Source organism: Drosophila biarmipes, chromosome 2R (genome assembly GCF_025231255.1).
Source record: "Drosophila biarmipes strain raj3 chromosome 2R, RU_DBia_V1.1, whole genome shotgun sequence".
Taxonomy (NCBI): domain Eukaryota; kingdom Metazoa; phylum Arthropoda; class Insecta; order Diptera; family Drosophilidae; genus Drosophila; species Drosophila biarmipes.
Genome location: NC_066615.1, coordinates 21423096 through 21450750, shown reverse-complemented (window position 1 = coordinate 21450750; position 27655 = coordinate 21423096). Strand labels below are relative to the sequence as shown.

General features: G+C 44.5%; 4 protein-coding genes across 4 annotated transcripts; 3 read left to right on the top strand and 1 right to left on the bottom strand.

The window, feature by feature from the left end:
• The first annotated feature begins 90 nt into the window (after positions 1 to 90).
• Positions 91 to 3094, top strand: LOC108022787 (protein brown). The gene is made up of 8 exons (XM_017091913.3): positions 91 to 462; positions 550 to 782; positions 956 to 1548; positions 1609 to 1803; positions 1859 to 1964; positions 2020 to 2121; positions 2182 to 2638; positions 2697 to 3094. The coding sequence occupies exons 1-8, from the start codon at positions 312 to 314 to the stop codon at positions 2882 to 2884; spliced, it is 2025 nt and encodes a 674-aa protein (XP_016947402.1). The 5' UTR covers positions 91 to 311; the 3' UTR covers positions 2885 to 3094.
• Positions 2875 to 7281, bottom strand: LOC108022786 (uncharacterized). Its single transcript, XM_017091912.3, has 9 exons — positions 7003 to 7281; positions 6719 to 6788; positions 5622 to 6661; positions 5430 to 5564; positions 5235 to 5369; positions 5110 to 5171; positions 4433 to 5049; positions 4180 to 4340; positions 2875 to 4118 (listed from the first exon to the last, which is right to left on the bottom strand). The coding sequence occupies exons 2-9, from the start codon at positions 6785 to 6787 to the stop codon at positions 3515 to 3517; spliced, it is 2823 nt and encodes a 940-aa protein (XP_016947401.1). The 5' UTR covers position 6788; positions 7003 to 7281; the 3' UTR covers positions 2875 to 3514.
• A 630-nt stretch (positions 7282 to 7911) lies between these two features.
• LOC108023056 (uncharacterized) lies at positions 7912 to 11915 on the top strand. Its single transcript, XM_017092303.3, has 3 exons — positions 7912 to 8262; positions 9514 to 9647; positions 10790 to 11915. Exons 1-3 carry the CDS (start codon positions 8220 to 8222, stop codon positions 11396 to 11398), a joined length of 786 nt encoding a protein of 261 aa, XP_016947792.1. The 5' UTR covers positions 7912 to 8219; the 3' UTR covers positions 11399 to 11915.
• A 9443-nt stretch (positions 11916 to 21358) lies between these two features.
• Positions 21359 to 22646, top strand: LOC108022246 (uncharacterized). Its single transcript, XM_017091105.3, has 2 exons — positions 21359 to 22019; positions 22467 to 22646. Exons 1-2 carry the CDS (start codon positions 21387 to 21389, stop codon positions 22563 to 22565), a joined length of 732 nt encoding a protein of 243 aa, XP_016946594.1. The 5' UTR covers positions 21359 to 21386; the 3' UTR covers positions 22566 to 22646.
• The last annotated feature ends 5009 nt before the right edge of the window (positions 22647 to 27655 follow it).

Genomic DNA, 27655 nt, shown 5'->3' with positions numbered 1-27655 from the left:
GGATGGGCTGGGGGCTGGAGGTGGGCGTTGGGTCTGTTGGGGGTAGAAAACCATGTCGCCGGCACCGGCGTTGCCCAGTTGCCGCTCAGTCTTCCACGCGAACAGTCGACTGTGTTTGACCGCGATTCCGAGTCCCCCACTTCCCGTGACAGATTTAAGGTTTCTCTCCCCCAAAGATCCCGGCCAGATATGCAAATACATTGTAGGCGGCGGTCCCTCAGATAAGATAAGCCTGCTCTGGAGGCGATAAGTCGGAAGATCAAATAGTCGCAATTACAGAGGTGACTGAACCCCCAGCAACGGGGACCAAAATGCAGGAGTCCGGCAGTTCGACGGGTCAGGGACCCTCGCTGTGCCTGGAGTGGAAGAACCTCAACTACTATGTGCCCGCCCAGGAGCAGAGCAACTACAGCTTCTGGAACGAGTGCCGCAAGAAGCGGGAGATCAATATCCTCCAAGACGGTAAGTCACCGCTCCGGATGTGGATGCGGACGGATCTGTGGGAACTGGACTGATTTGTGGTTCGTCTGCGACCGCTTTGGTTTGCAGCCAGCGGGCACATGAAGACCGGCGACCTCATCGCCATCTTGGGCGGATCCGGCGCGGGCAAGACCACGTTGCTGGCGGCGATTTCGCAACGGCTGCGCGGTAACCTGACCGGGGATGTGGTTTTGAACGGCATGGCCGTGGATCGGCATCAGATGACGCGCATCTCCAGCTTTCTGCCTCAGTTCGAGATCAATGTGAAGACGTTTACGGCCTACGAACATCTCTACTTTATGGTGGGTCCTTCTTATGACTATTGATTACTATGAAGTGAGAGTACTTTAAGAGCTTTTCCTCTTAAATTCAAGTACGATAATCTCAAATAAAATTTGACCTAAGTTTCTTTCCACTTCACATTTGTTTTGCATAAAGCATATTTAAGTTCAACTGGTTAACCCATTCTTCCCAGTCCCATTTCAAAATGCACCGCCGCACCACCAAAGCGGAGAAGCGCCAAAGGGTGGCGGACCTCCTCCTGGCAGTGGGTTTGCGGGACTCCGCGCACACCCGCATTCAGCAGTTGTCGGGCGGAGAGAGAAAGCGACTCAGTTTGGCGGAGGAGCTGATCACAGATCCCATATTCCTCTTCTGCGATGAGCCCACGACGGGATTGGACAGCTTCAGTGCCTACTCGGTGATCAAAACATTGAGGCACTTGTGCACGAGGCGAAGGATTGCGAAGCACTCCCTGAACCAGGTCTACGGCGAGGACTCCTTCGAGACCCCCAGTGGAGAGAGCAGCGCTAGTGGCAGTGGAAGTAAGTCCATCGAAATGGAGGTGGTGGCCGAGTCCCACGAGAGTCTGCTGCAGGCGATGCGGGAGCTCCCCACTCTGGGCGTCCTGAACAACAGTCCAAACGGAACCCACAAGAAGGCGGCCATCTGCTCCATCCACCAGCCCACGTCGGATATCTTCGAGCTCTTCACCCACATCATCCTGATGGATGCCGGCAGGATAGTCTACCAAGGACGCACCGAGCAGGCGGCCAAGTTCTTTACAGAGTGAGTGGGTTGTACTTAGTAAAACTCAACAGCTTTGGAGTGACCCTATACCCCTTGTAGCCTGGGATACGAACTCCCTCTGAACTGCAATCCTGCTGATTTCTACCTGAAAACCCTGGCCGACAAGGAGGGAAAGGAGAATGCTGGGACTGTGCTCCGCGCCAAATACGAACACGAGACGGATGGACTCTATAGCGGGAGCTGGCTGCTTGCCCGTAGCTACAGTGGGGATTACCTGAAACACGTGCAGAACTTGTAATTACTGACGGGAATAATTTAGGAACTCTTAGTAAGCCCTATACCATTTCAGCAAGAAAATCCGCTGGGTATATCAGGTTTACCTGTTAATGGTGCGCTTCATGACAGAGGACCTGCGGAATATCAAGAGTGGCCTCATAGCCTTTGGCTTCTTTATGGTCAGTAACTTATACGTGCTCCAAAGGAAGTCCATTTAACCATCCCTAACTATAGATCACAGCTATCACTCTGTCCCTCATGTATTCCGGAATTGGTGGACTTACTCAGCGAACAGTTCAGGATGTAGGCGGCTCCATCTTCATGCTGAGCAATGAGGTTTGAACCTTACAGGTACTTTGCACTCCAAGCATATCATTATAATATATCCTTCCCTAGATGATCTTCACGTTCAGCTACGGAGTGACCTATATATTCCCCGCCGCTCTGCCCATCATCAGAAGGGAGGTTGGCGAGGGCACCTACAGCTTGTCCGCCTACTACGTGGCCCTGGTGCTGTCCTTCGTTCCGGTGGCCTTCTTCAAAGGATACGTCTTCCTGTCGGTGATTTACGCCTCCATATACTACACACGAGGCTTCCTTCTCTACTTGAGTATGGGCTTCCTGATGAGCCTATCCGCTGTGGCTGCCGTCGGCTATGGGGTGTTCCTCTCCAGCCTCTTCGAGTCGGATAAGATGGCCTCCGAGTGCGCAGCGCCCTTTGATCTGATCTTCCTGATTTTCGGTGGAACCTACATGAACGTGGACACGGTGCCTGGCCTGAAGTATTTTTCCCTCTTCTTCTACTCCAACGAGGCGCTGATGTATAAGTTCTGGATTGACATCGACAACATTGGTGAGATACTTGCAATTGCACTATAAGTACGTAGGTATTAACATATTGCCCCTTCCAGACTGTCCCGTCAACGAGGACCATCCCTGCATCAAGACGGGCTTAGAGGTACTTCAGCAGGGTTCTTACCGCACCGCCGACTACACCTACTGGCTGGATTGCTTCAGCCTCATGGTGGTGGCCGTCATATTTCACATCGTCTCCTTCGGTTTGGTGAGACGATACATTCATCGCAGCGGTTACTATTGATTGGGGCGCTTTTATTATACTAATTTCAGTTTACACTCTTACAGAACTTGATTTCAGCTTAATTTCAGTTGTATTGAGTACACACGCGGTTTAGTTAGTTAAAATTTGTAATTTTTAAGCACAAACTCTTCTTAATACATCTAAACTTCAGTGGAAAATATTGCATTCATCAAACGTGAGTCGCATAAAATAAATCCCATATAGATCCTATATGCCGTTGTTTAAAAAAAAATTGAATAGTTGAATTTTAACTAAATTTTGAGTTCAAGCTAAAGTCTTGGGCGAGTCTAGGGGAAGGCGATCTATAAGATCTATACAAGATGTATTTTACATATACCTATTTATACGGTTGTCTGCCATTATATGTAAAGTATTGGGTTTTTAAAGAGAGACCTGACAGTTAAATAAATTAAGCTAAAACAACCAAAAAATAATTGAAACAATAAACGGTGTAAATTTTCTGCTTACGTTGGCGAATAAGATAGTTATACATATGGTTGCTCCTCGGCCAATCCTGACATTTTCCAGGTGGAATGGCTGTTGGAACGGGTTTGTATCTAGATATCGTACCGATGCATTGCCGCTGTAAGCATTAGTTCTTTAAACAATTATCCCTGCAACACTGCTGTCTTAGCAGTCAAAGGAAATCTGTCGCTTGGCCTTGCCTCCAGAGTTGTTGCTGTTCACCACGGGTGGCATTTGGAACTTCCGGGCCGAGCCGTTACTTCCTCCGCCTCCAAAGTAGGGACTGATGTTCTGCTGGTCCTTGCCGGTGAAGTTCTTCTGCGCCGACCGTCGCAACTCGCAGTCCATGTTCTCGCGCAGCGCCAGTCCGCCCAGGTTGCTCTTCGAGGAGCTGTTCTGCAGCGTGGGATTGGGCCGGATGGGTAGCCGTTCCTTGGTGAAAAGATCCTCCGCGATGCGGTCCACTATACTCGATTGCGTATCCGAGCAGGTGTTCATAGGCAGGCTCATTTGGCTCAGGCCAAAGGAATCAATAGAATTCTCGCTGCCAAAGATGTTGTGCAGGGATCGTGCCGAGCCGGCCGCTGCTCCTGCCACTGATGTTTGCGAAAGCAGCAGCTTACGCTGGGCAAACTCCTCGGGACCGATGTAGCCCGAGAGGCGGGTGCTCGACAACCGCTTGGCCTCGGTCTCCTGACTTCGCGCCTGCAGGTAAATGTCATCCGCGTTCTTTCCCGCAATCACGCTAAAGGCAAACTTCTTGGCCAGCCTGGGGAGGAATTGGAGTTTCAATAAAGCGTGTAGCATGATTATCCCGATGCCGAACTCACCTTAGCAGGGTTTCGCTATTGCTGGACGAGTGGCCCAGGTAGAATTCCTGGAAGATGCGCTTCACAATGCGCGTAAGATCGGCCGCATGCTGACGGAATTGCTCGTGCTTCGGAGTAATTTTCTTCTCCTGCAGTGCCTGTGACACAGCCCAAAGCAATTTCTGTGGCAATAAAAAGAGTAAGTTATGACTCTTATAGCGAACAAATATTAAGGGTGGGAAAAGATTCTTATCTAATATGTTTGAAAATGTACCTTTCGCTGGTTATCCGTCATACTGCTATTCGGTGTGGCGCTCATCTCAGACTGCGCTCGCTGGAGTTTACTCGCCAGCGGCGTACCACCGCTTGCCAAGGAGGAGGAGCAGTTCACCAGGTTGCTACTGCTGCCGCTCAGCCCAAGGCTAAGCCGTGATTGGCCAGTGGGAGCAGCTACCTGCTGCGCCAGCTTCAGCTGAACACTCGTCGTGGAGGAACCAGCTCCAATGCAGAAGCTCTGACTCTTGATTTTTAGAGCGCGAGGCGTCAGCCCACTGGGCCCACTGCTCTCGGCGCGGAACAGCTTGCTGCTCTGGCTGGCCAGATCAGCGGAGTCCTCGTCATCGCAGGCATTCCTTTTCCGCTTCAGAAGCGACTCCAGCTGATTGCTACCACCCTGGTGGTCCGGCGAAAAGAGAGCCCGCTTCGATCGCTCCACACGATTTGCAATCTCCGGCTTGAAGAGCGGCTTGGGCGGCATGAGCTGCTGTTGCTGGAGCGTCTTGGCCGGGCTTTGGAATAAGGCACGCTTGGAGGTTTCTCTCGAAGGTCCTGGCTTGATGAGATCGGTGCGGTAGAGGTGCTTACGGGCGGATGAGGACGGCGTCTTGCGAGCTTAAGGAAGAGCATCATTAAGTTTCGAAATCCACTGGCTTATCTTATCACAAAACCCACCTTTCTTCTTGCTGCCCGGCGTCTTTCGTTTGGGCGTGGCCTTGCGTTTATTTCGCGCTTTTCTGTAAATTAAAAGTATTCAATTTAGTTTGCTTTTGCAATTAGCTGCTAGTCAGGGTACATACTTCTTATCTAGTACTATTTGTGGTCCAATTGAGCTGTTGAGCTTCTGTGAGTTGGTGGCCAGATTTGCGGATGAAAATATGGCACGGCGCTTGGCCAGGTGACTTAGGCGGTTACCAGGCGATTGGGTTAGCATTCTGTGGGGAATTGGGCCTAATAAGTAAACCTATTAGAGGGAAACCTTTTCAGGTACTCACTTCATCCGCATGTTTCGCTTCTTGGCACTCGAGGGAGATCGCACATAGGAAGTGGCTGTTTCCACGCCCACATATCGGTCCACCACGGACATGCTGAGGTATTCATTTTGTTCGGCAGCCTTGTTCAGGTTGTAGCTAGGAAGGCAAAAGGGTTAATTGTGTATCTGCAAGCACATTATAAGAAGGACCTACCTCAATCCATGATGTCTCACGCCAAGCACCTCGCGCCAGCCCATGTTTTGAGCCTCCGAAAGACTGTGGGTGGGTCGAAACAACGAGCTGGTTTCGCTAATGCCACTGTCCTCTATTGTGGGCGTTGAGGCTGGGGCATCCTTGGCCAGAAAGTTGAGTACGTTGGTCTTCATGCTAAGCACCATTTTGATGACATCCACATCGGGCGTGGTCACCGTGGGCGGCGGGCGCACGCCCTGAAGGCAGCGCCGTATTCGTCGATAGAGTTCCCGCTCCCGCCGGCAGTTCTCCAAGAAATGCGATCGGGGATCGTTGGCGTTGAGCTGGGTGGCCGACAGGTCCATTGTCTGCTCGTCAACAAAGCTGGACTCGGTGGGGGCAGTCAGCGAGCAGCGGGCGCGAACATCGCTAGTACACTGCGACTCCTCCAGCACCTCGGGCAGATCCTCCAGCTTCGTGACGGGTTCCTTCTCCACCTGCTCCTCGGTTTCCCCCTCATCATCGCTGTCGGCAAAGAGATCGGGCGAGCGTTCGTTGTTGTACTTCTGCGATGTGTTTAGCGAGGTTTCCAGAACGGCGGAGAGTCGCGGATTGGAGGGTCCTGGCTTCTCCTCATCCTCCGGTCTCGCAGTCAGACTTTTGATTTTGCCATCGAAGGAGAGGCTGCCCGTTGTCGTGGTGGCAGTGATGGCCACGGACACGGCCATGTCCACGGCGTTGCAGCTGTTCTCCTCGATGAGGGTGTCGTAGAACCGGGGAAAGACAATCTTGCCCGGCGAGGGGCGACGGACGGCAGGGGGTTCCACCTCGGGCAGCTTGAGGTTCTGCAGCTGGGAGCCATACAGCCGCTTGTTAACCTGGCCATACGGGCTGTCTCCGAAGCCATGAAACAGGGATTCCTGGCTGCTGAGCTTCTGGTTGGGCGGTGTCGGGGTCCCACTACTCGGCTGGCTGCTCAGTGTCTTCGGTTTCATCAGATACGGCAGATTCAAGTGCTCCTCGTCAGATATGTGGCCCTCATTGTTTTCACTGAGCGAAGACTGTAAATGGAGTTTGTAAGGTAACTTTTACCTAGTGAGGCTGGTCGGCAATCTTACCCCGCTTCCTGTAGAAGGCTCCGACTCGTAGCTGTTGTTTATTTTATTCCTAATCAAGTTGCTGGCCATTCTTTGAATAAAAATAGATTTTTTGTTGTAGTTTATGGCCGGTGGTTATTTTAGGCACGCGGCATTTTGTACAGGCTCGCTGCAGTTTTTGGAGCTCTGTGGGCGCTCGTGGAGCTCCACAAAACCCAGGCAAACGAAAGCGAAAGTACACAGGCGTTGACAGAGGCGAATGCCTTATCTCCGCCGCCCATCAATCTTGATAAAAGTGCATTTACCTTTTGGAAATGTGGCACTTTTCCCAGGTCGTGGGAAAACTAAGCCGCCCAAGCGAAAAACGCGCGTAGAAGTCCAAGTTTTGCGGGCATTTATCGCGGTCGAGTCGCACGCGCCGAGCCTCTCTCAAGTGTCCAGTTGTGCGCGCGACCTCTAAGTACTTAATTCATCCTAACTCTTGACCTAAAACACCTTTAATTTAGCTAATTTGGTGGTAAAACACTGTTGATAAAACTCTATTTCTGCTCGAACATCTGCCCGATTTTGGCGGTGGTACTAACGCGTCTGGGAAATGGCCTTAGTGATGGGCGATAGTTTTGCTATCGGCCGGCGGTCACCAAGCGGTGATCACGGTCGTGACTTTGGATTTGTATTAAATAAGTAGGTTTAACTGTAGAAAGATTTTTTTATAAATATTTGGTTTTTCTATAAGAACGATAAAGTTTGTGACTAGTGAATGTTCCTTTGAAATGCTTTATAATTTTTACCTTAGTCACTTAAACCAACCTGCATTAATTTTCGCTTTTAACAATAACAGTTAATTTAGAGAAAGGCCTAGTTTAACAAAAACCACCCTTTGTTAATATTAAATAGTTAACCCCAATAAATAATTTTAAATTATTAAGAAAATTTTATAGGCGCTTCTTATTTAAATGTATTATATTATCCTTCTAAAAAGCTTAAGTCCAGTCTGCAATGTAGTTTTAAATTCTTTTGGTAATACGAACAATATTAGTCTCCTGTGTAGACACAATTTTATGTTTTATTACAACTTTAAAGAACTAGAAAACTAAAATTAATTCATTTTTAAAATCAAATCCGATACTGTGGACTTTGCCTGCTTCGATAGTTTTTGCACTATCGGTGACATCGGCTATCGCCACCTGCGGCAGCCCTGGTAATCAGCTGTTTGGCGAATATGGCACAATAACAACAACTCTTTAAACTTATTAAATCTTTTATCTTTGCTGCTGCCTGCGCGCTTTTACTCGTAGCGCCCTTTCGAAATCCCCACCGAGTGCGATAAATTCAGTTGTGACCAAGAGACTGTACGCTGCGGGCCGTAAGAAGGCCTTGATTATCGCTTTCCAGTTGGTGGCCCTATTAGCAACAACAACAACGCAGCCAACAACACATCATCCATCTCCTAATCCACTTTACGGAAAACGTCAGCTAACCCAACGAGAGCGATGCGATTGACCCGCTAATCTCGGCGAAGATGCGCGGAATCGAGGGCAAAGTGGTGGTTCTAGGCTCGCGAGGTAAGACTACACGCCTGACCCCCGTTTTAATGCCTCTTTGGGCTCCATTCACAAGCCCCGATGATCCGTAAAATGCAAGTAATTCCAGCAATGGCCCAGTGATAAGAAAGCAATACCCGGGGTGAGCCGATAAGCCGCAGCCTTGAACTGCACTCCCCCAATTGGGAATGGGACTTCGAATCCCGGAATCGGAACCTGCAATCTGCAATCCCAAAGCGGGTTGAGGCTGGAGAAGGGCTGAGGAGCCGCAGTGTCTGGCTGAGATTGGGCTTATCTGTGCCCGGAATTTCACAACGAAATCTACGCTTGTAGATGGGGTTTACTTCAGAAAGTTTCCATTTAAGTACAGATCTTGTAGTAGAGATCATATAACAGTATAGGAAATTGGTTTTTAACTTAAAACCAAGATCAGTTTTATATGTATATTAGTGAAAATTCACCTGTTTAGCCTCCAAATATTTATTTGAAGCCTAGCAAGCCATAACCATAACGAAAATCCTTTTCCAGTGCAGTAGGCTGTTGAATTTGCAATGAAAATATTTAAGTTTGCTACAAGGTCAAGCAAGTTTACCTAGACACCTAGGTATATATACCTTTCCCCCTGCATATGTGCTTGATTTTCGCCAAACAAAGACCTGCATTGATAAAAAGGCGGTACTTTTCTTGAGATATACATATGTTCTTCCCATTATCATCGGGTGATTCAGTGCATAAGTACTGTGTGCTGCAGCTATGGAGGCAGATTCAGTGTGCGATCCGTCATAGAGGGGCTTTTCTGAACCGCAAAAGTGTGCTCAAAACAAAGACTCTCGTGGTCGCTGCGCGGTTTCCTTATCAGTGTTTACCACCTTCTGTGGGCTGGTGCGTCTCCAGTTTTTGTTTATTCTTGCTTATTTTGCCATGATTAATCAGTCGTCAATAAGTGCGTGCGCTGTGTCGCGTTCACTGAATTCAAGCTGATAAGCTGGAACGAATTACATTTGAAATCAGAAAGGGCTTTCAGAAAGTTATATTTGTATTTTTATATTCTTTTTTTAAATAAAAATACAATATCACCTTTTATTTATGGCTTTACATGCCATAACCATGCATTCCAAAGTTAATAAATAAGGGTATACTGAGGGTTCGGCCTTATTATACTGCTATTAATTTACCAACATATAGCCATTCCCAGCTATAACTTGGTGTTTTTTTAGATAATGATATAATTATAGATTATTCAATTAATTAATTATGTTTTTTCCATTCCAGGCGTGGGCAAAACCCGTTTGGTCATCAGGTACATAAAGAACACCTTGCACAGGAGCGAGAGCGAAGTGCCGACGATAGCTGTGTCCTTCTTCACGTGCAACATCATCCTGGACGAGGTCAAAATTAAATTGCAAGTGCGTATCCGCCAGTAACCAGCATATGTATCAGTGCACCCAACTCTTTCGGGGGCAGAGCAAACGCAAATGGAATTGCCTCGTAAAAAAGCCGAAGCCAAAGGCAAAGCCAAAGGAATTTGCCACTGCCCCACGCCCACTAATCCTATTTGCCGGCTTGGCTGCCGGAACGCTAATCTGGGTTTATTCTGCCACTGGCTGCGCCACGGGTCCTGTTTTTGTCCAGCTCCTCCTTCGCCTCCACCGCCTCCGCCCCACTGTTTCGGTCACTTTATTTGTTTTTTTATTTTGCAATTTCTGCGTCCGCTGCACTTTGTGTGTTATTCGCCTTTTTTAGCGCGCTTTCGTCTGTTTTTTTTTTATAGTTTATTGATAAGCTAAACGAGAGCGGCAGCAGCTTCCCGCATGGCAAAAGGGTCACCACCCACTTGGCCCTGGCTGCCATATTTACTCTCGGGTGATTTCGATTTTATACGCAGCCATATAACAATGGCCACTACAATAACAGGACGTTTACTTTTCAGCGCCGATCTATTTTTACCCTGACAGGACTTTTTGCATATTTAGGTACTTTGTTTTTTTTGGAAGCCTTAAAGCCGAAAGAACAGGGAATTTTAAATAATACGGCCTGGCCTAGACAACGTTTTTAATATTTGTTAGACTCTGTAATACTTCTCTATGTCCCTTGCCTTATGTATAGGTTATTTGCGCTAATGCATACCAAACGAAGTAAGAAGCAGGTCAGATTTGTTTTCTTCCCAGTTGACCTCTACCCACACCGTAGGGTGCGTTTCGCCAGACCAGCAGAAACCGTCGTCGTCTGAGCACAATAAGTATGAATACATAATAGGATATAGTTTTCGCATTCCGCTTGTTAGTTTCGCATGCAGGGCTCTTTGTTTCTTTTGTGAGCTTTTGTGTGCTTCGATTTAGTTTCGCCAGTGAACATGTCGTTGCCCCAAAATTGTTATGTGGCGCATAAAGACCTGAAGAACGAATCCCACATCGAATATGATTGTTATTGCTGTGGGAAAACGCGTTCATAAAAACCGCAATTGCAGAATAAGCGCTGAATGAGTCAATTAAAGTTCAAGTGGAAGCGAACGAACTCTAACCGGTGGTCACTTTCTCTCGTTTTGTAGATCTGGGACACAGCTGGCCAGGAGCGCTACCGGGCGGTGGCGCCCATGTATTATAGGAATGCCAATGCCGCCATTCTGGTCTTCGATCTGACGCAGTACAAGACCTTCACGGAGATCAAGTCGTGGATTCAGGAGCTGCATCGCAATGTCCAGGACCCGATGATACTGACGCTGGTGGGGAACAAGATGGATATGCAGCATCAGCGAGCGGTGTCCCGGGAGGAGGCCTTTGTGTTCGCCACCTCCATCGGGGCCACCTACTTCGAGACCTCCACGGAAACGGATCAGGGACTGGAGCAGGTGTTCATCTCCACGGCCCAGGGGCTGGTGCGCCTGGCGGACGAGGGCAAGAGTCCCTCGCTGCGCTCCTTTGAGTCGAGCGACTCGCTGGCCTACACCAACACCAACACTGCCTTCAGTCACACGGTGGCCGCCTTGGCCAGAAGCCCGGGGAACGCCGCCTTTCGTCTGCCCTACGTGGACATAGGCCTGGCGGTGGAGGGCGAGGACGTGAAGACCAATGGCGTGGGACGACTGGAGACGGCGCCCTGGAGCATCGAGCACATTGCCCTCGGCGAGGTGGAGAGGCCCAGCTGGTGCTGCTACTGAGATCTACACATATACGGTCCCTAGGATCCAACTCTGTGAAAGAACCAATGTGATGTCGTCAACAAAAGCAGACTGTAGTTCGAATACGGCCGCCAGGGCCAACCAGCATCGTTTAAGCAATGACCCAAAAGCACCCGACTCTAGATATGCAAAGACCAAAACCAGCCGACACAAAAGCAAGAAGCAGACTTGGCTTGAAGCTATGTATTAATACACTGATTAGGCTAGAACCTCGATCCCCCAAACCACTGACAAGGCGCTGGGATTGTCCGCTTCACCGTAATCTTAACTCTAGATCCTAAGTGTATACAGCAATTGCCGCGTGCATATTATAACTATATATTTCTCGTCTCGCTCTAAGCCCATTTGACTTACCAATCATAAGATTAACTCACACAAGAACAGGGAACAACACTCACAAAACACTCACCCACAGAACATTTGAGCCCAAAACACCAATTCATGTACAAAGCATTTTATACTGCATGCATAAAGTAAATATAAATGTAATAATGTATTCAGGGCGCTTTGTCATTTCGGGGTTCGCCACGCCCCCAGTGGCGAATCATCGGGCCAACGGCAGTGCAAGTGCATTAACTTGGCCATTAACGCGGCAACTTAACGTGTAATTGGAATTTAATGCCCCCATAACAATGCCAAGGGTTACAATTGTATTGGCTTCGTCGCTCCTAATGCTTCTGCATTAAGTTCGCCCCAGAAGCGTGACCTGGTATTTTTATTAACCCTTGTGAGGGGTCTAGGATGAACGGGCGTTTCGGGAATGGAAAGCTTTTGGGGGCGAAATGGTTAATGAGGTTTTTCTTAGAGCACTTCTTACTCTTTTAAATCGATTAAATGGTTTTCTTAGTTATAACATTGGTAATAGAAGGCAGGAAATGAAAGTGGCCACTATTTGTTCGTTCCACACAACATTTTCGAGCAGAAATGAAATCAAATAATTGAGTAATTGAGCAACAAGAAATGGCTTCCAAAATAAAATCTGTGAATGCGGCCATCAAAAGCGCATGACGGTCTAATTGATATAAAATCAATACATGCCCCGGGCTGCCCAAGCAAATACCGAGTCCAATAATAGAATCCATGTGCTCCCAAGCCCCGGAAATTCTGGGAATTGATGGCCCATCGGAAGGTTAAATTGAATGGGTAAATGTGGTCGTCAGTTGGCCAAGGGGGGGGCAAGTCAGGGCTGGCAAGTTCATAAAGCACCGAGAGCAACTTTGACGATTAGCTAATATACATAACTTATGGTCAGTTGAATCCTTAGGTATAAATAATATGTGCAATTTAGCGTGAGATGCCGGCAGAAAAAGAGCCGGCGACAAAAGACACCGAAACTCATTCAAGTGTCATCAGCGCGTTTGCCAGGATCCAGGTCCTGTAGAGCCAGCTGGACTTCCCGGGGCATCAGGGATGGGGATATGACATAGGTTGTGGTTCAGTCGGCCCATTGATTTACCATTAGGGAATGGCAAATGAGTTGGCTCCTGCGTATCTGTATCTGTGTGGGTGCACTCAACCGGAAGCGATGCTCACACACGCAGAGCTCTAGGATGTTTGCCCGAGTGTGTGCGTGCAAGGATGCCTGGCAGATGTATCCTTGACTTACACACACACCTCAACATCTTGGCTCCCTGCTAATGGTGTTTAGACGGTTTAATGATGTAGAAATGCATCAATGTAATCAAGGTGGGACAGAAGCACAAGGTGGAGATTTACTCATATAAAAGACACGTATATGTATCTGTACACATTGTTCGAGCCTTTGGCCACACAATTTCGGTCTGTGTGCAGTTGGGTTAACCAAAGACTCTGATGTCCGAACAAATTGCTCACTTCACTCAGGTGCCTGTCATTCCCCCCAATAGGTTCATGTGTAAAGTTATCCATTAGCATTCTCCGCCTTTGATTGCTACCTGCCACCTTTCACCTTTCGCCTGGATTCCTGTCAGCTGTAGCAGCTTAAATCGTATTACCGACTTCCTTGGGCATTCATGGAATATGAAAGTGGTTGTTGACTGCATCTCCCTCGAGTCTCAACTGTCGGTCTTCACCTCGTTATTTTATTAAAGCACTTATTACATTACTAATTAATTTAAGCCCTCTCCACGTAGGCAAATCCCCTTAAAAATCTTATCAATTTCGGTTTTTTAATATTGCATAAATTAAGCTGAACTAATTTCGAAAATTAGAGCTTTAGCTTTTACGTACCACACAGTTTAGTAAAGAATAAAAAAGTATTTTTCATTGAGGAAAAACATTATAAAATATGTATTTCAGATTTTTGGTTTTTATTGAATTTTAATAGCTACTAAAAAATATTTTTAAATCAAATTGAAAACTTTTTCATCTACATTACATTGGTCTATTATTTGTTGCTTTTTTTTCTTCAATTTTTTATCCCCATGTTTGGCTTTCAATCTATTATCGAGGTTTTTTTTCGATCCATTGTGTTTTAAGCCCTCAACTACTAAACGCTGACAGTTTGATCCCCATTTCTATATGCAGATTTATGTTTGTTTTTAATTCCGCCCATACATACGCAGTTAGTTAGGCGACAATTGCCGATTTCTAAGGGGGGCCAGGAGCGCAGAGCCATATTTTTATATGGACCATGCATATAAATCGAATTACACGTCCTGCTGGCATATTTACGACCCTCTCCCCACGCATATATACATATATTTCGTCGGCGGCGTTAGAATGTCAAATCTACTAAAGTTCTCAATGCCACATAAATTGCTGGCACACACACACAAATCAAGTATGCAAACGAAGGAGCGCTTGTGGGACTGTGTGCGAGAGGCTGTATCTGTGTCTGCATCTCTATCTGTATCTGTGAGGTGTGTGGGCTTCCCTTTGTACCTTCGTCCTTTCATCCTGCAGTCTGCATATCCGTTGCCATCGAATTTTGAATATTTATCAAGCTCCTCGGCTCGGGGCCCAGTACGTTCACGCTTTTCTGATGCATACTTTATGGCGCTTGGGCGCCCTAGCGCCGGTGTGGGTGAGTATCTGTGTGAGTGGCAACTAGTTGGCATTGTTAGGGATGCAGGGCCGGGCTTCCACTGACCTGCACAGCAAATACATCATGTGCAAGCGGCGTTTAAGCACTGGCACTGGTAGCCGGCCAAAACAAGCAAATTAAAACCGAGGGGAAAAACTGAATTTTAAAAGTGGAACATACATAATTTAAGTTTATTGCCGAAAAAGGTTTTTTGAGAGAGTAGTAGCTTGCAGTCCTGTAGAACTATGGGCAGCATATCAACTCAGCTTTCCCTGTAAATTACTCATACGACAAGTGTGCCAACTAGAATGTTGCGGGCCAACAGTGCGTATGAGTAATAAACTTTGAAGCCACGACCATTTAACGCATTTCTTTCTTAGAATTGGATTGATTTGAATTTTGATTTATTTTGAAGTCTTTTAAATTTATTTATTGAAATAAACTTTAAAGAAAATTGCAATTTTTAAACCCAATACCACTACCCTTTAGTGAAGTCTACGCAATGTTTATATTATTTCCTGTGTATTCTGGCACGTACAATTTATTCAGCCACAATTGTCGCAGACTGCCAACAAATTGATTTTCTCCCACAACGTTATTCGCATTATCGCAAATTTTGTTAGCAATTGGGGATCAAGATAACCCGAAATCGAATTTTCAGCACTCGAAATCAAAGTGCTTTTCCGGTGGAAATTTATTTTGTTTCCGCTCTCTATGCGTGTATTTGCTAAATTAAATTCGGTTTTGAATCTGCGAATACAAAGCAGAGTGTATAAAGAATTTTCCCCCAAAAAAGGGGGGGAATGTCATGTTGTCAATTAATTAAGCTAACAGGAAATAACCAATTGCCAATAGCGAATGGCAATTGCTGGGAATGCGGGGAAAAAGTGTTAAAGGCAAACAAACAAGGCGAATTTATTCCTGGAAATTCCTTAAATGCCAAGATGTCGGTCTGACTTGAAAGTTGGTCGCCAGCCAGATGCTGAAAGCAATGCAGCGACATGGAAAATACCACAGCGGCGAATGCACAGACACGCAGCATGCAGGATGAGGACGCAGGATGGAGGACAGGGGCTGCCAGGACGAAAGCAAGGACGAAGCAGGAAGCCCAGGGAAGATGGGGCTACGAAGCTTCTGGGGCTGAAGATGATGGCGCTGCGGGCAAGTCGTTTGAGTGGAGTGTCCTCGTCTATGTCCCCAGCTCAAATCCCGAATGCATAGACAGCTGCTGTTTCTTTTGCTGTGGCTCAAGTTCACTGAACGAAAGCGAAGCACTTCCATGTTTTGAACCGTGATTTCATAGATCTTTTCATTTAAATAACTAAGTAATGCGTGTATTGGAGAATTTATATTCTTTCTTAAGACCCACCCCACCCGACGAGCTTAGCCGGCATTTTAATGCCTGAACTTCAAATACAAGTAAGGTTTACTATTTGTATATTATTTATTTACTAGAATTTATATATATAAAATTTTTAAAATATCAGAAAACTTTAAACTCTTACCTAAGCAAACGAATTGAACCGAAAAGCATAGACTTCATTGTGGAATGAGAAGAAACCTTGGGACGTTCCATAATCAGACCACATAAATATTATATGATGCTTTTTAACACAAAATACAATTTATTTTCCAGTGGTGTTTGTGCAGTAGGGCAATCCCAGCCGAGGGAAAGAAAGAGCCTCGGGATGGGTGGCTATATGGCTTAGACCGAGGCACGACAAGGCAATCCAAATGCAATTTAGTGTCATTTTAATTGAGCCGCCCGGCCAATGTCTTGGGTCTCTAAACGAATTACCCCGAAAAAAACCACCATCGAACTTTAAATTCCCCCAGAGTTATTTATGGCGCAAAAGCTCGGGCTGGGGGACACATAAAAAACTATTTGAGTGTCATTTAATTTAATAAGTGCCACAAAAGTGCAATTCAAATGCAATTGTTTGGTCATAAATTTGCCACAAGCCCACAAAGTATAGAAATTCAATCGAGGAGAGTATCTGCAGGATTCCGGATTTACCAAAATAATGAAACATAATTTACCAAATGGAGTCGCTGCTTTTTTGGGAATTTTCCTAGCTTAAATTGAGTTGGGTGCAGTGGTCGCGGGTTAGACACAAGTCTATTTATCATAATTTGCCTGCAAATTACTTTTGGCCCCACACAGATGATGTTGTTGCCAACTCATGTTGCCAATTTGGAGTTTCAGGTAGCCTGGCTGGGAGGAGCACGAGGGCGGGGCGAATATGGCAGCCATTAAGTAGATAAACCCACGGCACGCATATAAATGTACGGCCCCACAACCCCAAGGATCCCAGGAATCCCATCTCTCCTGTTGTTGTCGTGTGGGTGGCACGAGGCTTAAGGACACAATTTGTCTAGACAAACTCCAGCTTGACGTTGTTTTTCCATATTTTTATGCTTTGCCCATATCTATGCGCTATCTACGCAGTGATATCATTAGCATAGCAGTTTGAAAAAAAAACGAAAATATAATGGAATGTCTAGGGAAGAAAAGCTATGTGACTGAAAAATCATCGAAGATAATATATATTTTTCGCTCCTCATCTGGATTTAGTTTCCCGTATGATTTTCATTATAAAATAACCTAACAGCTCAGCACAACAGGGTATACTACATAATATTTAAAAATTCAATGCATGTTATTTTGGTTTCGCCATAATTAAAAGCAAATTTTGATGATAATTCCATTTAGCCTGTCAGATTTCGTTTACAGAATTTTAGCACATGAATAAATTTTCTCTTATTTTCTTTTTATTTCCCCTCGCTCAATTTTAACTAACATTATTCATTTCCAAAAGTGAAGTTTATAAATTGAATTACCTTCAATTTGCCAGCTATGTGTTTCCGTCTGTTTGTGGTTGTGTAGTTAGGAAAATATTTTCGAAAGAGTATCAATTGATTGCCGAATGTAATTGTGATAATTTCTGGCTCATTGTCTCCTGCCCCCATATCATTTCCCCCCAAATGGCTGGGAGCTGTCATAAAAATTGTGAGATGTCACTGCCATTTTTCTGGTCCTGGGTGATGCCAAAACTTTGGCTGTGTTTTTGTGTGTGTGCTGTCACCTTCTATTCGCCCATTTGGATGTCCTTTGTCATCGGAATGCGGGATCGGGGGTCCTGGATAGGGGGTCCTGGGTGCTTCGTGCTCACCCCCGCAGAGCCATTTGCCGTTTTTAATTGTTTACCTGCAAAACAATAGGCGGACAAAGCTTTTGTTTTCCCCCCAATTCAATGCGATCCGAGAGTGCTCTGCGACAAAAAAATAAATCGAGGACGAAAATAAAAATGGGATTGCCCGCAACAGGTTAGGGGATGGATTGAAATGAAGAGAATTAAAGCTGTACAGTATACACACATAAAATATTATCGTTGGATGTGAAGCTTCGAATCATCAATTACTTATAACAATTCTCTCTTTCCGAAATCGAGAGTAATATCTTCTCAAAGTGATGGTAGTGCCTTAAATTAAGAGTATTGTCTTAAAATGAGTTTATTTTTAAAGAGAATAAAAATATAATTAACTATATTAGATTGACATTATATTTATTTCTATCATATTATAAATTCCATTCCAGGAAATCGCAAAGTTATATTAAAGAGTGTTTCCTATCCCAGTTTTCCACTATACTAGGGTAACTTTATTTTTGTCAATTTCAATACAGCCTGTGTAAATTAAATGTATCTAGATACATTTCGATTTGTGTACGCTTTAAGTTTGTGGGGGCCAAGGACACTCCATGGCGGCCTCTTGGAATTTTCGAGCTCGCTGATTTCGGGCCGCACATCATTTGTCTGCTGACGGGGCAGCCATGAATCTGCATTTATTTCTGGGGCCAGCATTTCAACGCGCCTTCCTACTTTCCTCGCCCCTGGGGAGCCATGTGTGCATGAATATAATTTCGGGTTACGGCCTGCAGGGCTGTGGGGCTGTGGGGCGTATCGGTGAGCATGGAGGGCTATTAAAAGCCCCACAAAGAGCCCAGCTCAACCCCAAATGGCATCCTGGTACCTTGGCCGACGTCTTTGTCTTCGGACTTAATGTTAATCCTGTGAGATGGGCTCGAAGGACTCCATCTGCTGGTCAGTGGGCGGTGCTGACGTTTGACATTGACTGGCTGATAATATAAATATCATTGTTGCTTGCACATAATTAAGCCGGACAGTCGACGAAGCTCTTCGGCAACCGCATGTTTACAGTGGGACAAACTAATCGGTAAAGTAAGTAGTATGTCAAGATAGATTTTATTTACATTTAACATTATGACACTGGGTTCCGTTAAAAAAAAAGTTTACTTCTTATCATAATTTTGTAACAGTTCTCTCTCTAAAATAATGCTTATTTAAAGAAAGTTATTTTGAAATATTTTAAAATATATTTGCAGAGTTGTTCAATAATGTTTTCAAATCTCTTTCAAATGTGTTCAAAAGTATGCAGGAGGAAAAAATTAATTTAATTTTTTCAAGTAGATGGTTGCATAGATGGTTTAAAACGTGTATAAAAGTATGCAGTAAAATAATATTATTATTATTATTATATTTTTAAAATATATTATAGCATTCTTTTAGACAGCTCCAAAATTGTTTTCTAATTATTACCAGACTATATTTCCAGTGTCTTAGTTTCCTATGTTTAGCTGTGCCCATATTTAAGTTTCGACCACTGTCTAATATTTGATTGTGTTTTTAGTCCTGCTGCCAGTGGCTTTTCCCGCATTTGTGTGCGTGGAGGGTGAGTGTGTGTGTTAGGTCCTGGGAAATGGGAAAGTGGGAGCTGGGAAATAATGCGCCTAGTGCCAGCTCCAGTTGGCAGTCTGTTGGCTTTCAGCTTTGGCCGCTAATTAAGCCTGTTTATCGAAGTTAGCTGTTCAACTTTCGCTCCAGAGCCCTTTATCCCTCTATACCATATGTATACAGTGCCACACCAAGATGATCAGCTCAGTTCAGTTTTATCGGCTAACTAAATTAGCTGTCTGTGCGGATGGGAACGTGTGTGCTTGTGTCACCACCGCCATAAGAACATGTGAATTTGGAGCGCTCCTAAGTGCAATAATAAAGCGATTCTCGTAAATGCCGCAAAGCCTTCGAGTTCAGCTCTAATTGAGTAAATTATCGAGCGAATTGAAAGTGGTTGGCCACATGAGAGCAACTTCGTGACGCTTTGCTCACAGATGTGTGCTACGCAAATGCCTTTTGACCTGGAAAATCTGGCTAAAAAGTGGGCCACAATGCACTGCGGTTTGCTGTGGCAATGACAATTCATTGGCCACCAAAGGTAATTAAATGACAACGCACAGCATCAGCAATCAAACTCAGGGCAACCGCAATTAAATTTCTAGCAAATGTCTGCCATTTGCCATACAAAATTCTCATACAGCATCTCGCCCCAAAAGTTGGTCGCTCTATAAGCATTTCAGAGCTCCACCTTTCTGCCCAAAGTTTGCAGTTTATTTGCTTCATTTAAGCTGAACTTTATACATGCTTGCACTGCGAACTATTTTATCCAATGAAATAAATCGCCGATTAAGCTTAAGTGGAGGGAAGTTTAACTGCAGGAAAATTGATACAATTTGTTGTGATTCTGTTATTTTGGAATTCTCCATAAAATGGCAGACATTTGTACTTATCTCATGTACCTAAATTTGCAATTGAGTTCGGAGTATTACAAAAAAAGGCGTAAACATGAAAGCGAAGCGAAAAACTATTTCCGCTCCATCGGTTGGCAAATATTTGCTACATTTGTCTGTCATGAAAGCGGAAGAGATATCTAGAGGGTCCAGAGACTCATGACAATTGTGCAGAGATAAAAAGATACATGGGAGCACCGATGCGCATGATTATTATTGATAATCTCAAAGGATTTCTTTTGTTCCGTAATGAATTCCAGTCTGAATTTGCAAAAACTCATTCGGCCCGTTGAGCCCCACAAAAGTGCTGTAAAACCGAATCTCCTCTGAAAGGTTGGCCCAACAGAAGGCCATGAATCAAGTCCGAAGCCCCTCGCCAAACAAGGTCTTCTCCTCGGACAGTTGGCTCCTGCGACTCGTGATCTCTCACTGAAAGTGATTTGCACTCTGGTCTCTGTTGTTGGTCCTGTGGATGAATGTGGGCCCTGCACTGACGAGCTGGTTTCCTCCACACTTCCCCTAGTTTGCCAGCTTGTCAGGAGGAACTAATGAGTGAGTGGATTATCCTTTCACTCCCCCTGACAAGGGCCCCTTCCTCCACTCTCGCGTAATCATATGCACACAAACGAGGAGCATCAGGTGCATAAGTCACAAGGCTTTTGTAACAACATTGGCTGGGTGGGGAGCCCAACTATAATTAGCAATTAATGAAGCGCACAACACAGATTATAAGGTAATTTCAGGAATTATAAGCTCTAATTTCATCGAGTTAGATGTGCACGTTGGAAAATATTGGACTGGCAAAGAAAATAATATTAAATATATGCTTACAGAAGGGAAAGGAGTTTAGGAAGTGAATCATAAGAAATTAAAATAAAATCGGCTGATGGTGGCTAACACAAACTAAGTGTTCAAAAATTCTAAAAATTGTCTATCCTAAATTTTCGTCCGTCCAAAAACTGTTGGTACTTAACAAGGGCAGAAAAACATGTCAAAAACAAATGCAAGATGTTGTCGTTCTTATCTTGGCGCTAGGGAAAACTACTCATGCATGAGCAATGTTTTCAGTTTTTGCACGGAATTTTGCGCTGCAAGTGAGAGACTCCATTCCGGGAAACGCTCCCATGGGTCGTTCCTGAGCGACTGATAAGCGGAAAGTTGTTCGGACAAATTCCGCTAATTGGCGGGCGATAAGCAAAGTGTCCGAGAAAAGAGAAAATGCATGTAATTAATTCCGCCGCTGATGTGAGGGCCATAAAAGCGAGTGCCGAGCCGCAGATTCGAGCCACTGTTAGAAAAGAATCTCGGCCAGCTGGATGATGATGGATCTAAGCAAATTCACCCTACTGACCGTAGCTCTGGCCATCTTCGCCTGCCACACGTTCGCCCATATTGAGGAATCCTACGAGGACTCCGAGGAGTGGTGTCCACCGGATAATAACAATACAAACAACAATACCAACAATAATCAGAATAAAACCGACCATGATGCGAGTCTGTGCGCGAACTTCCAGCACATTCGCGATCTGATCAATCAGGAGACCTTGATGGAGCTGATCGAAGTGCACTACAACTGTGATGCGAAATTCCGGCGCGCCATGCGGTACTACGATACCCCGGGATTCGTGAGGGTGACCCAGCAGCTGACGGATACGGCTGCCTATAAAACCGTTCTTCGCGAACTGGAATCGGAGGGTGTGGACACGGGAGACATCGCCAGCGTTGCGGATATATTCTACTGCATCATCCTGCCGGTGCAGAAACCGGACCGAAACTGCGACTGCAAGGCCGTAAAGCATCATACCTTCGTCGGAGATCTGCTAAACATAATGCCCCACCAGGAGATCCATAACTATGTGGCCGAGTCTCGCGCCAACCACACTAATTTTGGCAACTTCACACAGGCAGTGGTTTCGAAGACGTTCCAGGCCACTCTGAAGGCCAATATTGTAAGTAGATCACGTTTTATTTCTCCTCATTACTTCCCATTCCTCATAATAATCGAAAGAGCCTTACAAACAACTGGGATTTGAAAACTACTTGTAAAGATGCCTAAAAGTATGCTTAGCATATATTTTAATGTCGGAAATATGGTGGCTTTGTTAAAAAGAACAATTTTTGTTGCATACTTTTAGACAAGTTTCTAATAATATTGGAAATCGTTTAAACGAAAAAAAGTAAATTAAAATAAAAAAAACAATAGTTCCTATTAGCCAAAATGGTTTAAATGATGGTAGATTACAATTTTTGGTCATTATAAATTTAGTGCCCATCTTTCCCTACCTAACACAACCTCACCGAAATCTGGGGTATGAGAGATACATTTCTGATAGTGCGTCAGCGTTATAAAATTCTGATGTAAATTGATTGTTTTACTACCTTACTTTGCCTTGCAGAAGAAGCGCGATGTCGTTAAACCGCTGCGCACCCTGCGCAAAAATGGCTGGGACATCCCGGAACTGCTCCGCGCCATGCTGACCATTTTCCAGTGGTGACCTGCTCGGTCCTCTCGCAGTTTGGGCACTTGAGTGTCCCGCTATTGTATGTAAACCCAATAAAGCAACAAGTGAAAGGAACAGCCCCGCAAGGGGCACTCACGGTTGACCCCTGTCCATTTGGGCGACACCTGCCCGCCAAGTGGGCGGCGCGATGACCACCCACGGTGCCCAGCAGGACATCGAAAGTTTTCAGGGCGCTCTTTTTCCTTTCAGCGCGCTCTATTTGTAATTGCCATCAATTTGTAACTGCAGCGGAAGTGTCGAGGAAGAAGGGATCGTGTTGGAGATAATCAATCTATAAGGTCCTCCGTGGACTGTAGGTTGCTTTCACTCGGAGGGCATTTCCCCTTATTTTCCTTTCAGCCCGCGCATTTTCATTTCCAGGAAAACCTGAAGTTGTCAAAGCTCATTAAAGGAGCTTAGCTACAATTTCCTTTAAGCAACTTTGCATTATTAATTAGGGAATTCTTAAATAGGAGAAATCAGTTTATAGATTTTTTTTACCTGGGCAAGTGAAACTGAAAATATATAAATAATATTTTATTATAACTCTTGAAAAATGTGCCAACAAAAAACATTGGTAATCAAAAAATATTGGCGCAGGACAGGAACAGGTGTAGCAAAGGTTTTCTTGAAGACAATATGGTCTCTAAAATTTGAAATGCAATTTACAATGTCACCTGCCTAGCATCCTTTATAGATTTTCCGCCTATACTTCTGGGACTCCCGTCGATCCTAAGTGCCTTTTCATTAAAGACAGCCCTCCGCTGCCACTTAGGAATCCCAGCTGGGTATTTGATTTGCCATCAGTCCTGCGAACATATTTTAGGCATCGACGGGAGTTGCTTATCGGATGGTTATCTGGATTTGTGGGCCGCTTGGCGGCACTTGGCAAACGAATTAAGACTCGTTACACTTTCATGGCCTGCGCTCAATTTGCGAGCTGCCAGCTGGAGCAGAGTGCTCCTCTCGACTACTCCAACTTCCCGCCTTCTTCCATCCTGCAGCCTTCAACAAGGACTCCCCACCTATGCAATCCTACAGTTTGAGCGGCGCAAATGCCTGCTCATGGCAATTGATTTATGCCTGCGACGTGACTTCATTTCGGAGCCGGATTCCGGGGGATGGGGCTGCAGCACCTGTTGTCGTCTTTCCTCTTATTAAATTAACAAAGTAACAACTTCAGCGCCTTGTGGGCGTGCCTATCCTGGGCAGGCCAAAATCCGATGCCATTATGCATTATAACTGTATAAACAAATCGTGTGCGTGCTACCCCAAATACGTGCCTCGCACTGGAAGAAAAAACACTCAAGTCCCCGAATCTGGAGCCAAGAATAGGGAACTGGGAGTATAGAACCACGAACATCCCTCGGCTCGTGTGTCAATCAAGTTAAATGTTAATGAATTACTCGGCGTCCGTACAAGGATATGCTGACAGGACCAAGGCGAATGAGGCCGACAAGTTGTTTTGCTCTCCACACACACACCCTTGTTTACCTATTCCTTCAGCTGCGGTTGGCCTGTCTAGAGTTTAGGTCCTCAGAGGAGTGTGGTGGACTTAAAGAGGCTTAGGTCAAGCCGAAAATACACATAAATAGAGGAACCGTGTGATATGGTAGTAGAGAAAGTTGATCCTATTTGCAGTTAAAATATAATTACTTTCCACTCTTCTTTTTAATGAGAAAACTGTGATTAAATTAAGGATTTTGTGCTTAACTATGTATAAGTTATAATGCAGGCTTTATTTTGTATTTATTATATTATTAAAAAAGGTAACTTGATTCATGTTGTCAATATAAAGCATCGTTTAACAACAGACCAAATAGACCTGCGGGGTGTCTAATAGTATGCAACAATATAATTTAAATTATAAAATGAAAAGTTTACTTTGCATACTTTTAGGCGTTTTATAAGTGATTGCTACACTCTTTTTTTTTTTTTTTTTTTTTTTTAATTAACATCTTTATTTAATATAATCCAGGAACAGATCTAATTAAAGCCTTTAACCTAAATGTTTTCTTAAGTAAATAATCTCTTAATTATAAATTATAATTAGTTTTCAACTTGGTATATAGGAGTAGATCAAATTACGACTAGTTTCAAGTAAATAATATATTCATATTAGTCTCTTAGGAGCAGCCCAAAATGTCTTCTTTTGAGCCTGCGAATTGGGATAGCCCCCTGTAATCTCCGGGCTAGACGATTACGGTGGGCAGTTAGACGGTCGTTGTACCTGCTTGAGAAGAACGATATTTGGTCTTCAACAAGACTCAGGTTTAGGTCATTGTGAAGCGTTTGGCCGCTAACGAACCACTCACAGCCAGTGATTTGTCTTAATGTTTTGTTCTGGACGGTTTGGAAACGTTTTCGGTGGGACGCAGCCGCCACTCCCGATTGCTACACTCTATAGTTTTTTAGACCCCAGGTAAAATATCATTATTCCAAAATTTTAAGTAGTTCTTAAACTATTAACGACCTTTCCCAGACCCAGAACCCAAAGGACACTTTGCGAAGTAACCTACAGTCGAACCTTACCCCTGGCCCCAGCCAGCTTTCACTGTCATTGCCATGGTCAGAATGGAAAGACGTTTGCCTATCTGCTCCTGAGCCCGCCGTCGTCGTCCTTCTGTTTTCGTCCTTCTGTCAGCGAACAGGGGCGAAATAAATCGTTGCATACTTACGTGCGCAAACAGTTTTCGCTCTTGGCTGCGAAAATCGAGGAACGCGGGCACTACGTGTCATTGAATTCATTACGCTGTCAGTTCTTTTTTCCATAGGGCGCATGCAGTAGATTAAACCAGCAAAAACAACAGAAAAGCCAAGAAAAAAAATGAATACAAAAAAACGCTCAAGCAATTTGCATGCTGAAATGAAATAATTAATTAACGCTGTCGTTGCCCGAATCGTGATTTGGTTCCCAAACAACGCTCGTTTATTTGCGATGTGTGCAAATGATCCGTCAACACCAGTCAAAAGGTCGAAAAGTATGCGAATGGTTGGTTTACTTTTTCCGCCCCGGCACATTCGCATTCGACACTAATGATGATGCATGCCAGCTTTTATGTGGGAAAATAAATAAGAAGCATCCGCGAGATACGTCGACAATCGCTTTAAAACTAACCAATGTAATTAAGCCTTTGGTATAAATCCAATTATAAAATCACTTTTAATGAAAAAAGAGACTGCTGAAAAAGACAAAATTAATTAGTGTAAATGCCTCCTGCGGCCAACCAATGTTAGTACTTAAAAATATAAATACTTGCAGTTACATTTAAATTTTGCAAATAAAACTCAGTAAATAGTGAAGTGATTAATACACATTTTAAATTATAAAGGCCAATACTAAAAAAGATTTGTACTTCGAGTTTTTGAGTCAATCAACATGACATTCAGTTTGAAAGAAAATAGTTTATTTTAAACCTTGACAAGACTTATTGAAATAATTTAATTGGCCACAATAAAGGTATACTCGTTTTTATCAATTGTTATTGCTGTAAAATTTATAAATAAAAAGCCCATTTAATTGATTTGCCATTCACGATATAATGCAAATTGGCAGGGACTAAATTATCCTTGAGTTTTCCGAGTCCCTTGGCAACTCGGGCCTAGACAATCGGCTGCAAATTTGCCATTGTCAAGGCAACAGTGCAATCGAAGGGGAATTGCTACCAATTGCTGGCTTGATTTGTTCTCAAATTTTATTATGGTAACGAATGCGGTTCCCTCGCTGCAGCCCGGCAACAAATGCGATTTGAGTCGATTGATTTCCACTAGCAGTTCGCTTGCCAAGTGCAATATGCTGGGTCTTCGACTACCCAAGGACTCGGCCGCAAATCGAGTTGGTTGAGAAATAAGTAGGTACTGATAGTTTTTCCGTAGTTACACTAAGGATACATAGATTGAAATATCCCTCACAAACTGGCATGATTAATATCGACGGCGTCGATGAAACGGAATTATGTTTTTTCTTTATGGTCATTGGCCCTTTTTCCTCATGAAGCTCGGACCCTTCCTTTGTCCGGTTTCCATTACTTACTTTCGCTCTTTGTTTTTTGTACTATTGGGAATTTGAGCTGTCCTGAAATGTGCTAAAATAATGTGTTTCGTTGATAAAACTTTTCCCACTCAATGCTCTCATAACACTTCAGATTTATGGTCCGTGCTATCGGTGCTCCTCCGCCGGTCTCCCTTCGGCGAATTGGGTAAGTGAAACCGCACGGGCCACTGGCCATAAATAAATGTGGAGTATCAGCTAGCAAATCTCATTACTTGGACCCCGGCCATCTTGGATGCCGGACACCGGACTGCGGATGGCGGACGGCGGAGAATCGATGAAATTTTCCAGCTGCGAAACCCAATCCCGCCCAGAAGCAGCTTATCTGCGGTCGTCGATTGGTCGGTGGAAGTGCATATCCCCGATACATGTATCCCCCAGATAAATTATACATTTGCATTGCAAGATTTCGCTGTGGCAATTCGATCGGCTTCACACTCTTAACGAGCGTGTTTAAGTGAATTTCGCGGTTGCCAATAATGTATAAATTAATGGCCTCCAAGCGGACTCCGGAAAAGAAGGACGCAGTCGTTGCAATTGCTTTCTCCGGTTAAGTGCTTCCATTTTAAAATGCTGACCAACTGAGGGAACAGGATTTACCCTGTAAAGGGAACAAAGTGAAGATGGAAAAATCTTTCCGGTTTCTCAATGTCATGTTAAGGTTCTAGGTAGTTTTCTATCTGTCAGGAAAAGTTATCCCGAAGTTGGTCCGCTAAGTTAGACTGTTTTTCTCAGTGTGGTGTTAAATATACTTGGGACATATCATTTTTTTCGTAACCCTTAAGATAATATTAACATTACCCCCAGCTTAGAGTTAAAAGCTACCATTTTATTGAGAAACTTAAGTATTTTAAGGATTGCGGTCATGTAAATGATGTTAACAAATTTTTAACTAAAGGTTTCAAAATTATTTAAAAACGAATTTAATGAACCATTGAGCCTTGCTAAATTTAATTTCCATGCCTGCACTATCGCCTATTAATTGAAAGCTTCATGTGCAAAAATATCCGCAGGCAAAATTCCATCTGTTATT